At 41.3% G+C, this 17,811-nt stretch overlaps 2 protein-coding genes across 9 annotated transcripts in view; both read left to right on the forward strand.

Moving 5' to 3' along the window:
- The window catches only part of FNIP1 (folliculin interacting protein 1), a 121,402-nt gene extending 114,546 nt beyond the window's left edge, over positions 1-6,856 (forward strand). For both annotated transcript variants that reach the window (XM_062189218.1, XM_062189216.1), the window contains 2 exons: positions 2,014-2,129; positions 4,162-6,856. In XM_062189218.1, the coding sequence (XP_062045202.1) occupies positions 2,014-2,129; positions 4,162-4,240 (195 nt within the window). In that variant the 3' untranslated portion in view covers positions 4,241-6,856. The remainder of the gene's footprint in view (positions 1-2,013; positions 2,130-4,161) is intronic.
- Positions 6,857-13,008: 6,152 nt separating this feature from the next.
- RAPGEF6 (Rap guanine nucleotide exchange factor 6) overlaps positions 13,009-17,811 on the forward strand; it is a 218,633-nt gene continuing 213,830 nt past the window's right edge. For all 7 annotated transcript variants that reach the window (XM_062189209.1, XM_062189210.1, XM_062189211.1 and 4 more), the window contains exon 1: positions 13,009-13,279. In XM_062189209.1, the coding sequence (XP_062045193.1) occupies positions 13,211-13,279 (69 nt within the window). In that variant the 5' untranslated portion in view covers positions 13,009-13,210. The remainder of the gene's footprint in view (positions 13,280-17,811) is intronic.

A 17,811-nucleotide genomic window follows, 5' to 3' on the forward strand; every position in this document is an offset into this window, starting at 1 on the left:
TGAGCAAGTTCTATAAGTTAATGGTGGTAATGGTTTCTTAGCATTGTGAGTGCACTTAATACCACTAAATTATATACTTTAAAATGGTTAAATAGTAATTTAACCATTATGGTAAATAGTAATACATATTTTATATATACATATATTCTGTGTTAAGATTTTTTTCTTGAGGCATTTTTGGCCTAAGCAACATTGTGGAAGAAATGTACACCACAAAATTTTTGTAAGTGAGCCAAGAAATCCATTGATTCAGTTGTATGTTTCCAGTAAGAAGGGTTTTCAATATTACTGTCATTGGAATGGTACACTGTGAAAATTTAGTGTTTTACACCGGAAACTCATTTTTCCTTAAACCTACCTAGCACTAATTAACATGAAAAACTGCCTGTTACTAAGTTGAGGAAGTTAACTGATGGTAAATAAAATTTATGTATTATATTTGATGTTCTAACTTAGAAACATCTTTCTGTAGGGTGTGTGGCATGGCAGGTAGAATTGCCACCTGTGATGGCAGCATATAATATAGGTGCTGGTTTGTGTCCTGGCTGCTTCACTTCTGATCCATTTCTTTGCTAACGGCCTAAGAAGACAGCATTAAGATAGCCTAAGTGTTTGAGCCCCTGCAACCCATGTAGGGAGACCCAGCTGGGGCTCCTGGCTTCTGCATTGCTTAGTTCTGGCTGTTGAAGCCACCTGGGAAGTGAATCAGTGGATGGGAGATCTCTCTGTCTTTTCTTCAATCTCTTAACTCTGATTTTCAGATAAATAAATAAATCTTGATAAAACAAAACAGAAATCCTAGTTAGGACTGTGGAGCATTCCCTGAATAATTACAAAATAGCCTTTTCTATCAAAATACATTTAAAATATATCAATTTATAAGAATTACATAATTTTCAAATTTGTAATAAAATATTTTTTGACAGGCAGAGTTAGACAGTGAGAGATAGAGAGAAAGGTCTTCCCTCCCTTGGTTCATCCCCCCAGATGACTGCTATGGCCGGCATGCTGCGCCAGTCTGAAGCTAGGAGCCAGGTGCTTTCTCCTGGTCTCCCATGCGGGGGCAGGCCCCAAGCACTTGGGCCATCCTCCACTGCCCTCCCGGGCCACAGCAGAGAGCTGGACTGGAAGAGGAGCAACCGCGACAGAATCCGGCGCCCCAACCGGGACTAGAACCTGGGGTGCCAGCGCCGCAGGTGGAGGATTAGCTTAGTGAGCCATGGTGCCGGCCGGAATAAAATATTTTTAAGAGTTCTGGAAATGATTAGTGATGACTGTTCCACAACATTTAAATGTAGTTAATGCCACTGAAAGGTACGCTTAAGAATAGTGCTTGGGGCCAGCACCGTGGCTCACTTGGCTAATCTTCCGCCTGTGGCGCCAGCATCCCATATGGGTGCCGAGTTCTAGTCCCGATTGCTCCTCTTCCAGTCCAACTCTCTGCTGTGGCCCAGGAGGGCAGTGGAGGATGGCCCAAGTGCTTGGGCTCCTGGACCTGCACACATGGGAGACCAGGAGAAAGCACCTGGCTCCTGGTTTTGGATTGGCACAGCGCCAGCCATAGCGGCCATTTGGGGAGTGAGCCAGCAGAAAGAAGACCTTTCTCTCTCTCTCTCTCTCTCCCTCCATCCCTCCCTCCCTCCCTCCCTCCCTCTCTCCCTCTCTCTCTCTCTCTCTCTCTCTCTGTCTTTCTCTGTGTGTGTCTCACTGTCTATATCTCTACCTGGTAAATTAAAAAAAAAAAAAAAGAATAGTTAAAATGGTAAATTTTATGTTACGTGTATTTTAACACAATTTAACAAACACTATAGAAGGTAATTTTTATATGAACCAGAAAAAGGTTTATATATTCCTTCTTAGCTAAAACTATATACTTTCCAAACGTGTCCCAAATTTTTTACTTTATTTTGGAGTAGCTAGATAGAATTGTCCCAACAAGCCTTGGAAGTTGCTGTTACTGAGAGTCTGGTACCGAGTTCTGACCTGCTTCCTGGTTCTTTCCTGTAACTGCAGTGTGTAATGCATCTTGAAGACCGGTTGCAGGAGCTATACTTCAAGAGCAAAATGCTGTCTGAGTATCTGAGGGGGCAGATGCGTGTCCATGTCAAGGAGCTGGGAGTAGTTCTTGGGTATGTGTGTTCCTAGTTTCTTTTATGGCTTTGTTTTCTCTTATGCAAGGAATATTTCTCAGATTTCCCTTCTTGTTAAGTGCCTTTACCTCATAGAAGCTGGACATTGTTAACATTTAGGTTGCGTTATCATAAGCAGTCTCCCTATCTGCCACTCATTTGCAAGGCATTATTCCTTGTGCCATTACATACAATATATTAAGAATATAGTGAGAATGAATTAAAATATAAATTTGTTTTAGAAAAGTAACAAAATACTAATTTTTGTTGATCAGATATTGTAAGCTCATTATTCCAAGCATCTGTCCTAGTTCCACATGAGTGTACTGAAGTAAAAATATTCTGTGGATGGTATAATACCCTTATCCACATATATCTGTCAAATCTGTGGTTACTCTTTGGAAGGAAACAACTATCTAAAATGCTAACTGAAAATGGACTGGGAAACCTGACCCTATTTCAGTGTATTGTAGTCACTTATGTTCTGTGACCACTTTTTGTGGATATGAATCACTTCTTGAAATGCTTGTTGAAGAAATTAATATGATAGAACTTTGTGTAATTCAGCTTTTAAAGGAAAAGTAACATCATTTAGAACCTACTGCGTTTCAGGACCCAGATTACTTTTATTGGTGGTATTCCTTAATTCTTATTAGTCATCCTATAGTATATCAGCAGTTCCATTCATATTGGAAATGGATGATTTAATAATTTAACGTGTCAGATATCACACACCAGTAGGGATTTGAATGACTCCCTATCTTTCTGACTACAGATCCTGTTTACGTATCATGATACCACACTATTGTTCAAGTCCTAATGAGGCTTTTGATTTAAGGAGTACATACAGAATGATTCTCTAATATTTGGGAAATCAGTAACAGCATATAATCTTGGTTTTCTTGGGGTTGGGGGGAGAGAAGAAAAGATAAAGATGACAGAAGGAATTTAATGCTTTTTTTTTTTAAACTTCCAACTCACTTTTATAATAAAGCTCACAGTGTATATTGATATAAAATGAAAAGGAATTGTTGTGTTCTGCTCAACTTCTAATCTCCACCCAAATACTGTTAACAGATTACTTGTTCTCACAGAAGTTTTTCATGTATAATATAAATAATACAATTGGTTTATATTCTATAAGTCATTTATAATTTACATTTTAATGAAGTTTTAATGTTCAATGTGTATGTACTGATCTATTCCCATTCTTCTTAATGGCTGTAAAACAGAAAATTGTATGTTGCAATTTGGGTTATTTTCAGTTTTTTGTTATTGTTAACCAATGCTGGAATGAATATAAGTCTTTGGTATTTGGAGACAATTTCTTAAATATAATTTTTGGCTATGGACATGTATGTTAAAATTTTTGTAGGTATTTTCGTAAATAATACCAAATGTTACATGGAAAATACCAGTTTCCACCAACAATGTGGGAACACTGTAATCATTACTGTTACCAAACTTTTTAGTATATGCTTAAGTATTAGCTGAAAGGTAGCTAATTCATATTTCTCTAAACATGAGTTGGTCTGAATAACCTTTTCTATGTTGATTGGCTATTTTTCTTTTCCTGTAGATTGTGTATAGGATGTATTTTTAAAGAAGCTTCTATTACTTCTTCCAGTTTGTCTTATTATAGAAACATTTTATCTAAAACAGTGTAGGTACACACAGTTATTGTATTATTGTACTAGATTGTAATTTTTAGATGCTGTGCCTTGCCCAGAAACATGGTCCATCATCAGGTCAGTGAGATGCTTTCCTGCACTGATGAGTTTGTTACCCTTGAGTAGTTTCAGAAGCTTTGTTTCTTCTTTTTCTTTTTTTAATTTTAAATCTTTGGGTTTGTTTTTTGCTTACTTAAAAATTACAACTTTGGTTATCTTCAACTCTTTGACTCTGTTCCTTTTGCCCAGGATAACCTTTTACTGCTCAAGTGTAATGATGTGACTGGAAGTAGACATTGCCTGTGGGAGTTCTGTTCTAGGTAGAAAATGCCTGAACTGAGATTTTCGTTTCTTCATTTCAGGATTGAATCCAGTGATCTTCCTCTCCTGGCTGCTGTAGCAAGCACTCACTCTCCTTATGTTGCTCAGATACTCCTTTAACATGCCTACAGGTTAACTTTGGTGGAAAGATCAGTAGAATCCAAGGAGGCAGACACAAAATGTATTTGTGTGGATTTGTTCCTGTTACACTTTCGTCTGGATGAACAGTCACCTGGGTATTAGGTGTTTCATTGCTTATCCGTGTTCATTGGATGGTTCTTTCTTTTTAATGGGACTTGGGGTTGGTGGGAGATTTTTAACCAAGTGAAACTAAAGTAGCATAAATAATTTTGGGGCAAAGCACTTGAAAAAGCCAAAGTGTAACATAGAAATTTCTACAAAATGTATAGCATCAAGGGATTTCGTATGATCACTATGATGTCCAAGTTCATAAATATCAACAGATATCTCATGATTAACTGGCTCAGAAATTTTCAATAGTTTTAAATTTTTTATTTGTAAGGTACAGAAATCTATAAAACCTTGATTATTTATTTTGTTTTATAATTCAAAGCAGTTAATTTCTGGTTGTTTCTGAAAGTAAGTTAAACAGCCTGTTATAACAAACTCAGAATAATTAGTGTAAATGTGCATTATGTTATCCACCTAAGTGTACATATGTATCTATTTTTTTAAAAAGCAGAAATAGAAATACATGATTGGTAAAATATGCCTTTTTAAAAAATGTTTTCAATCAGTATTATTGTAATGTTTAAATGTTCCTATCTGATGATTTTTCTGTTTCACACACTCTAAAGTATAAGTCAAACCAATCTTTTATAAGGCTGTAGAAGGTAGATTCCCAAAATATTACTACTTTATACTGTTTGTTTATGAGCTAATTCTTATTAATACTTAAATATTCACTAATTTAATAAATGAAAATTAGGATTAAAAATTGCTGCATAGCATTGGAAGAAATAATACTATTTTCTTTAAAAAGTGCTCAGGAAGCCAAGGCCCTTGCTTTCATTATCAGCCCTTCTTGAACCCACAGGAGCCAAATATTTGTTTGAGTGCTTAATTATATTCAATTTACACTAACAGAACTCATGACTCTTAAAATTTTTCTTTAAGAGCCCCTGTCTTCCAGAAGCTGGTTTCTTTCATAGATTTCCATTTTCAATTGCTGTCTCTGTATACTATAGATTATTGCTTGTAAGAAAGGCTAATATGGAACCAAACTTGTGTAAGTAATGTAAATAGAAAGATGGGTAGGTAAAGTTTTCAATATGCTCTACTACCTCAGTTTACTTGAATACTACATTGTAGTTTGTTCTTTGCTTTTCTGGTCTAAGATATTTTCAATGCTAGAAGTAAAGTTGGTTTCTGCTTTCATTTCTGTTATTTTCATAACTGATTAAGAAATCTACTTCCTTATTTAGTTACTTAAATACATTTACTGTATAACACATCGATTCTTGCTATTTAAATTTTTAGTAATTAATGGACAATTTCTGTGATGTCTTTAGTCTTTGACCTTGATTTTATAGCATTGGGTCACATTTTTGCCCTCTCCTAGGTATTCAAGAGATCTCCAAGTACACAAAGAAAGTGTTGATTTAATGGAATGTAAACCTGAAATCGGTGTGCCTGCAGTCTTTTTGATCTGTTTCCTATTAGCTTGTCCCGGTTAGTACCTGAGTCTCCCATGGATGACTTAGAGCCAAAGTGTGTTTATAGATATATTTTCTTTGGCTTAACTTAGTTATATCATTCATTAACAGAATTCTTCTGTAACCTGTTTTTAGAATTCTGTGAGTCAGTTGCTGGCAGAATTCAGGATACAGAAAAATCCATATGTCCATTAAATACTATTTTTTGATTGTAGCTCAGTATAAAATGTAGCAGCTAGATAATGTCTATTTCTGGGTATTTTCTTAGCCATCAAACTATTCTCAGTCCTATTTGTTTGAAATGTCTAATAAATTACCACTTAGGAATTCTAGTCTTGGTAAGTGGATGGCTCATGCTATTGATACTCTTAAAAATAAGCTTTGCAGGGGAGGAAAAAGTGTATAGTTTCTTCAAGAATCATTAATCCTTATAGGATTCCTAAGTTTTATAATTCCTAACCCTTCTGTAATTTCTGGTACCTTCCTCATAGTCATTTTTTCCTTACACAAAGCCCAAGGAGTGAGCTGCTGCTTCTTTAATATATAGTCGTTATGATGAGTGTGAGAAGAATTTTGACCCATATGAAATAATTTTTTTCATTTTCTTATGGTACAGACAGATATGGGTTACATATCAAAAAAATCCTGTTTGTTAAAACAGGATATAAAAAAGGGATCTTTTACATTTTAGAATTAAAACTAATTTTTCCTTGTATATAAACTAATTGGTTTGCTTTTAAATATTCCTGACATTTATTAATATGTCTTAACTTTGAGTTTGAAAATGTTAAGTGCAATAAACATACTAGTACTAATTTCATTTTGTTGCAGTTGGCATATTCTGGGGATGATTACTAAAAAACCAATTTTACTTAATGCCTACTTTTGGTATATGTCTTATGAGAATGTTCTGCTTTCTCTAAGTTATTTAGATGGTGGATATGTAAAATGTACATATTTGTTCCTTGTTCTGAATACATTTCTCAAATGTATACCTGTATTATAATAACCTCCCAGATCTGGGGGGAAATTTGTGCAATAAATATACATGTCAATTTGATGGATGATACTGGTCTTTCATACGCTGATGATAAGGTCTTTGTAACATGGATTCTTATGTCAGACCACCTGGTTTCTAGTCCCAAGTTAGACATTTCTGAGCCTGTAACTTTTCCAGAAATATTGGTAGAATCTACTTCATGAGGTTGTGGGAATCAAGTGAAATAAAGAATGTCAAGAATTTAGCCCACTGGGGGACATTTAGCCTAGCAGTTAAGATGCTAGTTAGAACTCTTGGATTCAATGCCTGCGTCTGGCTCCTAACTCCAGCTTCCTGCTACTGCGGACTCTGAGAAGTAGTGTTGATAGCTCAAGTGGTTGGGTTCATAGAAGACATGAATTGAGTTCTTAGTTCCTGTTTTCTGGCTTCAGCTTCACCCAGTATCAGGCCAATAGATGCATTTGGGGATGTGAACTTATCTGGAGGACGGGTTCTTTCTTTGCCATGCTGCCCTCTCTCAAAATTTAAAAAAAGAAAGAAACCAAAAAGATTTTAGTTAGTGCTAACACATCCCAAATGCCAGATAATTTTCTGGTTGCTGCTGTTATTAGATAATCTGTCTAGCTTTTCGTGAATAGCCTTTACCTATTGTTAGGAGAATTTGGAATGAATAAAATCATAACAACAAAAAAGTACTGGTGGAGCCAGCGCTGTGGTGCATTGGGTTAAAGCCCTGGCCTGAAACACAGGCATCCCATATGGGTCCTGGTTCTAGTCCCGGCTGCTCCTCTTCCGATCCAGCTCTCTGCTGTGGCCTGGGATAGTAGTGGAGGATGGCCCAAGTCCTTGGGCCCTTGCACCCACATGGGAGACCTGGAAGAAGCTCCTGGCTCCTGGCCTTGGATGGGCACAGTTCCAGTCATTGTGGTCATCTGGGGAGTGAACCAGCAGATGGAAGACCTCTCTCTGTCTCTTCCTCTCTCTCTCTCTCTTTCAAATAAATAAAATAAATCTTAAAAAAAAAAAAAGTACTGGTGTATTCTTAAACCTGATCTATTTATCACAGTGACAAAAATGAAAATTTATCTAAATGCTTTTATGAAAGCAAACACCCCAGTCAACTGAAACTAGAGGAAGCCATGTAAAGCTGTTAAGAACAGTGTATCTAGGGGTAGATATTGTCACAGGGGTTAAGACACTGCTTGAGCTGCCTGCATCCCTTTTCAGAGTGTCTGAGTTCGAGTCCCAGGTCCACTTGCAATCAAACTTCTTGCTAATGAATCGCCACTGAAAGGTGATGGCTGTGATGGCTCAAGTATTTAGGTCCCAGCCTTCCACGTGGAAGACTGGGATTGCGTTCAGGGCTCCTGGCTTTGGCCTGCCCAGCCCCAGCTGTTGCAGGCATTTGGCCAGTAAACTGGCAAGGTGAAAGATCTCTATTTTTATCTTTCTCAGTCTTCCTACCTCTCAAGTAAGAATGGTTAAAAAGAACATTGCATCCAATACGAATTAGTATAGTATTTGCAAATTAAAAAATCAGCAGATTGGTTTAGGTTCTAACTGTAGTTTGTTCACTGAATTGCATATGATTTTGAGCATATGAATCTGTCAGTTTTTCCATCATCCCTTAGTGCATCCACCCTGAGTAGGCTTATTAGGAAGCAGCCTTCCTAAGGCTAGGTTGATTTGGGCAGTTATGCAAAGAGGTAGGACTAGAACAGCGGCTTTCAGGAGTACTTGTTTTATTGTTTCTATCACTTTTAGTTTTACAAAGTATACTTTTTTAAAGATTTTGTTTTGAGAGAGAGTTACAGAGAGAAGGAGAGACAGAGAGAAAGGTCTTCCATCTGTTGGTTCACTCCCCCATCTGTTGGTTCACTCCCCAAATGGCCACAACTGGTGGAGCTGAGCCAATCCGAAGCCAGGAACCAGGAACTTCTTATGAGTCTCCCACATGGGTATCGGGGCCCAAGCACTTGGGCCATCTTCCACTGCTTTCCCAGGCCATAGCAGAGAGCTAGATAGGAAAAGCAGCAGTCGGGACAGGAAGTGGTGCCCATATGGAATGCCAGTGCCACAGGTGGAGGCTTAGGCTACTGTGCCACAGCGCCGGCCTCAAAGTGCACTTTTTTAAAGCAGAGAAGTATCAAGTATGGAAGCAACTATCAGTTATTTTAGAGGCTTGTGATTGGTTCCTGTGTTTATATGTGCTTTTACTACATTTAAGAAATCTTGCAACATTTATGCGAAGCACAAAGGTCTGATGATGCTAATGAAAAGATGAGGCACAGAAAATTTGATGATCTGAAGTAATACAGTCCTTATTATATAGTCCAAATGTCTTTTAGACCAGAATGGTTTCCAACGAATATGTGGTGACAGATGTATTGTAAAGATACCCAGGATTTCTTCATTTGTCTTTGCTACTGTGGAAGGTAGCAGTAGGGTGTAACCCATGTGGGAGACCCAGATGAAGCTCCTGGCTTTGGCCTGGCCCAGTCCTGGTCACTGTAGCCATCTGGGGAGCAAACCAGCAGATGGAAGCTCACTCTCTCTTTTTCTGTATTTTCTTCTTTCTGTAACTTTCAAATAAATAAAATCTTTACCAAAATAAAATAAAAAAAAAACTGAAGTTCAAAAAATATTTTCAGAGAATATGTGAAATTCCTACCAAGTATTTGTTAGGGGAACTTCAGCACTTTTGGTCTTAAAGCGTATGTTCAGGTAAGAGTACCCTTCTCCCACAAGACCCAAGAAGGTAGTTCTCTCTAGCACTTTTCTTTGTTATTTAAGCTTTTTTTTTTTTTTTAAATATTTATTTGAAAGGGTTACAGAGAGAAAGGGAGTGAAAGAATCCTAGATCTGTTGGTTCACTCTTCAGATGGCCAAAGTGGCCAGCAGTGGGCTGGAGGGCTGGACTGAATCCAGGAGCTTCATCTGAGTGGCAAGGCCCAAACAGTTGGGCCATCTTCTGCTGCTTTTACCAGGCCATTGGCAGGGAGCTGGATAAGTGGAGCAGCCGGGACACGAATCTGCACCCATATGGGATGCCAGCATCACGGGCAGCAGCTGTACCTGCTATGCCACAGTGCTGGCCCCTATGTTTAGTCTGTTTTTATTTATTTGAAAGGCAGACAGAGACAGATCTCCCATGTGCTAGTTTTCTCCAGTTGTCCAGAACAGCCTTTTCGCTGCCAATAGCTGTAGAGTTTTCACTGGCCCCTCGCTTTTTTCAGTATACAGCAGCACATCAGAAGATGGTAAAGGACAAGACAGATTTGTTTAGATAGGGACAGTCACCATAGATTTATTACAATGTTTTTGCTTTTGCTGTCTTATGATAAAGCCAACTAAACAAGTTATTTTGCACACTGAAATAATTTTCTCTTATGAATAAACAGAAAATGAATAAATATGCACTTGTGTAACCATTACCCAGGTCAGTTAAGTAGATAATTTTCAGCAATCCGGAAACCTGCTCTCCCTTGTGCCCTTCCTGATCATAACCCCCTACTTTCTCAATTTTGTAACTACCAGCCTAGCTTTGATGATCATTTCCTTACTTTCTCTTTGTACTTTTGCCTCTGCATTTGAATCTTTGATATTTTAATTTTGCTTGCACTCTGTGTATTTTTACACTGCATATTTTCTGGGTGTTTTTTTCTATCACCATTACGTTGAAGAGTCATCCATGTGCTATGTAGCTGATATTCCACTGAATGAATATACCACAGTTTACCTACTGTGGTATTGGTATTTGGGTTATTAATGGTTTTACACTACTGACTTAGCTTTTCATTATCTTAACTGAAATACATAAGAAGAACTCCTTAGGAAGGAATAATGTTTATTTTGACTTAACAGTTTGTGGGTTTGGAGTCCAAGATTGGCCAGGCCCAGTGGTTTATGCATCTGGGTCAGAGTATGGCAAAGGGATGATCAAATGGCAAGCGCGAAGTGGAGAGAGACAGGAAGCATGCTCAGCTTACACGACCCTGTTGCAAGAATTACCTTCTGAGGAGGGGTTCCCAGTGACCTGAAGACCTCCCACCAGTCCCATGTCCCAGATGCCATAAGTAGATAAAAGTACCTTATTCCATTAGTCATTAACATCAATCTACTAACCATCAACCCATGATTTAAGGCTTATCCATCTACATGAGTTTGGGGATCCAAATACTATTGAAATGTAGTAGCTACACTGAACATTTTCTCCATCTTTCCTGGTGTATATAAGACGTTAAGGACAAAAGGAGTAAGCTTGCTGTCATTGGGTGCGTTCAGTTTTAGCTTTACTAGCTACGTTTTTCCTAATTAAAACTTAACTGTCAGTTTGGGAGAGTTTCCTGCTCCACATCTTCCCAGATACTCTTTTTCTAAAATAAACACAATTTTTAAAACTATACCTATCCAGGCTGGCGCCGTGGATCACTAGGCTAATCCTCCGCCTGCGGCGCCAGCACACCGCGTTCTAGTCCCGGTTAGGGCGGCAGATTCTGTCCCGGTTGCCCCTCTTCCAGTCCAGCTCTCTGCTATGGCCCGGGAAGGCAGTGGAGGATGGCCCAAGTGCTTGGGCCCTGCACCCACATGGGAGACCAGGAGAAGCACCTGGCTCCTGGCTTCGGATCAGCGCGGTGCGCCAGCCGCAGCGGCCACCTGGGGGTGAACCAACGGAAGGAAGACCTTTCTATCTGTCTCTCACTGTCCACTCTGCCTGTCAAAAACAAAACAAAACAAAAAAACACTATACCTATCCAATTCTTCAAAGCTTAGGTTCTGGAAATAGTGGTGTTTGAATTGTGAATCATCTCATAATCCTCAAAGAATCTGGAAAACATAGCCTCTACAATTCCCATTTTATAGATACGGCAATTTTAGTTCAGCAACACTTTCACCAAATCAGTTACCTAGAAGTGACCTAAGTTACACAATCAGGTCTGTTTGCCCCTTAAGTTCCTGGTGATTATGTTCTAATTCTTGTTCCCCCTTTCAAAGTATTGGCGTGATTCAGAAACTGGCCGCTGAAGAATGGAAGATAACCTCTGTGATGCTGGCCAGAACTTTGACAGCATTTGTTTATCCGTTGCGCACGCGCGCGCAAACACACACACACACACACAGGAAAATGAGTCATCTGCAAGGCCTTATGACTTTCTCTTTTTGGGCAGCTGAACCACAACTTCCCTGGTAAGGATTTTTGCCCTGCACTGCGAAAAAGAGATGTGCTAATACCTATGTCGTAAACTTTCGAGTTCGGCAAAGCTGTGGCCCCGGGTGGAAAACAGCCCTGGTTGACGTGGGCCGCAGGAATGGTCCGTTCCCTTTCACTACGCTAACACACTTCGGTTCTCACCGTGCTATTAAAACCGCTGTCTATCAGTCATTAGCTGAAAAGCTCAAGTATAAACCACTTCTTGTTAGCGAACCTCACGAATGTGGTGCAAACAGGGAGATGCACGTCGATGCCACAACCCTCCAGGGGCTGACATCGGCGGGAACGCCCGACGGAGGGCGCTGCGATGGCCCCTGGGGGCCTGTCAGTGACCTGTGGGTCTTTTTTCTTACCAGAGGGCCAAGAAATAAGCAAAAACTGGCTTGATCCAGTGCGTTCGGAAACGAACTGGAAAGCCAGCCCTGGTGCCCAAGCGGCCACTCGTTGAGTGCAGGCCACGTTGGGCCCAGAGGCCCGAGGGAGGGGACGACGGTCCACGTCTGCCTTCGCGAAGCCGCGACTGGGCTCCGAACACCGCGCCTTTCTGCGAGAAGCCTGCACTAGAGGTCTGGTTTTACGAGACATAACGATGGCTGCACACGGACTTCCCGGTTGGCCGGAGCGCGCTCCCGCTTCCGCTTCCGCGCAGTCTCCGAAGGGCGCGTCAGGGCGGCAGAGGAGGAGCTCGGAGCCGCTTCCGCCTTTGCGCTCAAGCAAGTCTCGCCACACACAACGCCTGCCCCGCAGCTTTGCCCCAACATGCTATTTTTGCGGAGGCCTTCCTTCGCTGCAAGTTTCCTGTCCCTCCACCGGAAGCTGGCGAGGTGGAACCCACAGCTGTGAGGCAGATCTCGTGATGGGTTACGTGAGGTCTCGCGAGGTGTCTAAGTCTCACGAAGGATTGGAAAAGGCCCAACTGCACCGCCCCAGTTCTTACGTCACCACCGGGCGCTTGTTAGCGACCGTGCGCGTACTGCGCAAGCGCACTCGCCCTCCCTCGCCCCCGCACGGGCTGCTTTCTGGCCAGTCGCGCGTGGGCTGAGGCCCTGGGCGGGCGTTGCGAAGGGTTGTTTGCTTGAGCTTGGACCCCGCGACTGTCTGGCGTTCCCTCTCCTTGCGGGGTGGGGGGAGCCCCTACCTAGGGTGAATGGGCGGCCGCTTGGGCTGGTAAGGACAGGCCGGGGAGCACGGGGTCCGCGGCCATGAACTCACCCGTAGACCCCGGCGCTAGGCAGGCGCTGAAGAAGAAACCGCCGGAGCGGACCCCCGAGGTAAGAGGTGGACTGTGGCGCGCGCCCCGCCGTTCAACGCCCGGCGTACCCCTGTGGGTCCGGAACCGGCGGGGACGCGGTTTGCTACTGCTTCGCACCTGCTGCTGGTTATCTGTTGTCGGTGTCCCCCGGCCCTGACCCGGGCCCTTGGCGCGGCCTTTGCCGGGGACTTCCTTGAACATTCCGCCAGAAAGCCCCGGTGCAGGGAGAAGTTTAGGTCTCGGGGGTTGCTCCTACATCGAGGTGGGCTGGGAACAACCAGGTAGAAACTGTGAGCTGTAACAGCCAGGTGGCTTAGTAATAACTTCTCTCTAACAGTTTCTGAAAGGTCCAATTGCCTGGAAAAAAAAAAAAAAAAGCTTTCACAGTCCTTTGAAGACTTTGCGGTCAGGGGGTGAACTCCGTGGTGGATGAGGCATGCGTAAGAAGCACTTCTGTAGGTAGTTTTTCAGACTGGGAGAGGGACATTTTACAGTGTTGTGTGCTTGAATCCAGAAGTTACTGTTTGGGTTCAGCGGTGATGGCATCATCTTGAGAGAGTTCCGTTTGCCCCGAATGCTAGTTTCCGGGCACTTACCTGTCAGCTTTGCATATCCCTGTATTTGTGAAGTGTTTAGGGTTGGAGGGCGAAGGTGTTACTGACTTGGACGTCTCCAAATGAACGGTGTGTTTCCTAAGCCAAACCAACAGCAATTTCAATGGGTGTTTATAGTTGCAACGGATGAATTGCTTTAATTCTTCTTAAGTGACTTTTGATTTTCAGATTTATAGTGTTTTTTGCATGGTTAAGTCTCAGTAACTTCCGGCTGCCCTTCTGGTATGTGACTTTATTCAGGCCATAAATGAAGCTGTGATAGGTCAGACTTTGTTATGAGAAACCTCACCCTTGCAGTAAGAGCAGGAACTTCTACCACTTTCTGGAGTACTCCTTGTGACTTGGATTTATAATCCCCTGTGAAGATTTTTTGACGTTAATGTGAACTAAGTGAAAGCATTCACTTTGACCAGGTGAATTTCCCCCATTGATTTTATATCATTAGAAAGTGTCACACAAGGCTTACAATGTAAATTGTACGTTTTCCTTTTAAATATTACGTATGCTAAATTCATATTTTAGTGAGAAAAATTCTGCCTTAATGGTAGAGTATCTACTTTGAAATTGCCAGTATTTTATTTTAGCCTTTGGAAATTTTCTTCATTGGTCAGAGTTCTGTTGGCCAGTGTGTGCTGTGTTGAGTACTTTATCTCATTTTACAGGAACAGCAATCAAGAGAATAGCAAACCACTGCCCCCGGGTATCATACAAAATAGAGCCCTGACATCTCACAGATGAACGTGTTTGTTGCTTGATTCATTGACTTTGCTTTTGTATGAGTGTTTGAGGATACACGGTGTGAATAAGGAGATGGTGACCCGAATCCTACTGATGATTTGTTTGTGATACATAATTTAATGAATTCTCAGATTCATTTCTGTTTTCACAAGATCACTGCTCTTTTGGTGAACTCTTAGGGATTAACTATAAATATATTAATTGAATAATATTTAGAGCTTAGTAGCTCAAGGTGCTAATCCAGGCTTGTCTTAGTGGTAGTTTATGATGGCGCAAGATGAAGAGAAGGCAGATGATAATTGTTAGCTAATAATCACTTAAAAAAAAAGGCAGAGTAAGCAGGTTTGGAAGCAAGGGGACAAGAGCTGGGTTGTATTTTAAATAAGGTGGTTGGTGTTCTCTTGATTGAGAAGGACTTTTGATCAAAGACATAACACACGTGATGTAATTGGCTATGGAGGTTTTTGGGGGAAAGTACCTAACAAAGCAAATATTTGTTGCAAATGTGCCGTGATGAGAATCTATCTCAATACTTTGCAGATAGAACAGTGAGCACTGAATAGCGAGTTAGAGGGGTGGGGAGCAGGAAGCTAGAGGTTCCACATTGAGTCAGGTAAGAGATGATGGGGACTCTGACTGAAATTGATAGTAACGGAAGTGGTGAGAACGGCCACATTTTGGAAGTATTTTGAAGATTGGATAAAGCATGATTTCAAGGTTCTTGGCCAAAGTAACGGTAGTGTTAGGTTTCAGAGAGCTTGAGCTGCCACCAAAGGGAGAAAGCTGCATGGCTGGGTTTTGTGGGGGAAGATCAGAAATTTGCTTTTGGACATGGTAAGTTTGGCATGTCTGTAAGAACTATCAGGTAAGGAGTTGTATATACAAATTTTATTCTAACAGAAACCTGGGATAGAGATAGAAATGTTACAGTCATTGGGCTTATTGGTGATAATTGAAGTCACGAAGCTGAATCAAGTTTCACAGGCAGTGAGTGCACATAAAGAATAGGGAAGACAAAGGTAGATAGTGCCCTGGGGCACTGGGACACTATCAGATGAGGGGCTGAAACCAGCACCAAGTGGGAGGAAACTGCAGTAGGAGAGAAACCAAGAAGAGTGGTGATGTCCTGGAAGCCAGGTTAATAAAGTGTGTGATAGAACAGGATAAATCCATTCAGCTCAATCTGTTCTGCTTAATTTTCCAGAAGTACCTCTTGGATGCAAAACATTAAGAAATATATACTAATAGTGGCTCACTTGGTTAATCCTCCACCTACGGCGCCGGCATCTCATATGGGCACCGGGTTCTAGTCCCGGTTTCTCCTCTTCCAGTCCAGCTCTCTGCTGTGGCCCAGGAAGGCAGTGGAGGATGGCCCAAGTGCTTGGGCCCCTGCACCCTCGTGGGAGACCAGGAGGAAGCACCTGGCTCCGGGCTTCGGATCGGCGTAGCTTCGGCTGTAGCGGCCATTTAGGGGGTGAACCAACGGAAGGAAGACCTTTCTCTCTCTCACTAACTCGGTAAAAAAAAAAAATATATATATATATACACTAATAGATAGGAATCAGAGTTGTATAACTTGATAATCAGATTTTTGGATTATATAATGAGTAAAGAACTCTGTGTTTCTTTCTTTACAGGCAGAATTAGGCAGTTAGAGAGACAGAAAAAGGTCTTCCTTCTGTTGGTTCACCCCCTAATGGCTGCTACGGCTGGCGCGCTGTGCCGATCCGAAGCCAGGAGCCAGGTGCTTCCTCCTGGTCTCCCATGCGGGTGCAGGGCCCAAGCACTTGGGCCACAGCAGAGAGCTGGACTGGAAGAGGAGCAACCGGGACAGAATCCAGCGCCCCAGCCGGGACTAGAACCCGGGGTACCGGCGCCACAGGCAGAGGACTAGCCTAGTGAGCCTTGACGCCGGCCAGAACTCTGTGTTTCTAAAGCAGAATTAATGATCCCTTTATTTTGAAGCATGTCTTAAGGTGAAACTCCGTTCAAGGCATAATCCTAGTGAGCCAGACACTGTGTGTTGTAAAGTGTGCTGTCCTACTGCTGTTTTCACGTTGCTAGCCACCTCTGCTTTATGAATCCAGATTCCAGAGCACATTGACTTTCCAGAGCCAGTTCTCTGACTATCGCTCTTCGCTTTTTAAAAAGATTTTCTTATGGGAGATTTTGGACTTAAATACTCCATGGGATGTTAAGTATTCTAAAACAGTACCAACTGTTAAGGTACTCATTTTGGGTCCTTGTACCAGAACCACTTACAGAAGCCACAGGCAAAATTGAGACCTTGAATTTGGCAGTTTCTTAACTCAGGATCTGTTAAATGCTATTCTCTCTGTTGCCATTCTTCTTTACATCAGAGTGAGCTACTTAAATTTCTCTTAGGATTACTTCCCTTTTTGTGCTTAAAATCACACTACATGTATACTGAGTGAGCAAATAGGGGTTTTTTTTTTTGAAAATTTTTTTTCTATAGTTGTTTTCAGCAGTCATACTATTTATTACTATAAAGAGATTTCATGACTTTTATAGGTGCAGATCTAAGATAACTGTACTTTGTTCCCTCCCCCAGACCCCCTCCCTCCTTCCTTTCTTTAATTTTTGCAAAGACGTAATTTCAGTCCCCTCTATAATCACAGGCTTAATTTGGGACTGTATTTTGTAAAGTCCTTATGCATTAAAAAGATAACACTTTCTATTCATCAGAACTGCTGATTGTACTTTTCAGACAGTCTTATTCAGCAACTTGGCCTCATTTAATTTTTACAGGCTGACACCTGGCTCTGCATAGTACAGCTTCCTTTTATGTGCTTCAGGTCCTTATATCTGTCTACCTATTGGTTGTCCTCTAGGTTCTTCAGCCCCTTGCCCTAAACTGAAATCATTGTTATTCCCCCTGCTTAATGGCTTTTAGGTTGCTGGACTAGTTGCTGTCTCTATTTATATTTTGATTTTCTCTGGTATGTTCAGTCTTTATTCATTTGGCCTCTAAGCTTTGTTGATTTTACTTCCTGAATTTTTTTTTTTGTGTGTGTGTCCCTTCCTCCCACTTTTATTTTAGTCCAGGATTTTTTTTTTTTTTTTATCATTTCTACCACTGGATTTTTGCTTGAGTTCTTTTATTTATTGTCAAATTGTTGTTAGAGTGATTCCTTGTACTCAGCTCTGATTGTGTTTGTCCTTGCTCAGAATTATTGCC

The sequence above is a fragment of the Lepus europaeus genome, chromosome 4 (assembly GCF_033115175.1).
Source record: "Lepus europaeus isolate LE1 chromosome 4, mLepTim1.pri, whole genome shotgun sequence".
NCBI lineage: Eukaryota > Metazoa > Chordata > Mammalia > Lagomorpha > Leporidae > Lepus > Lepus europaeus.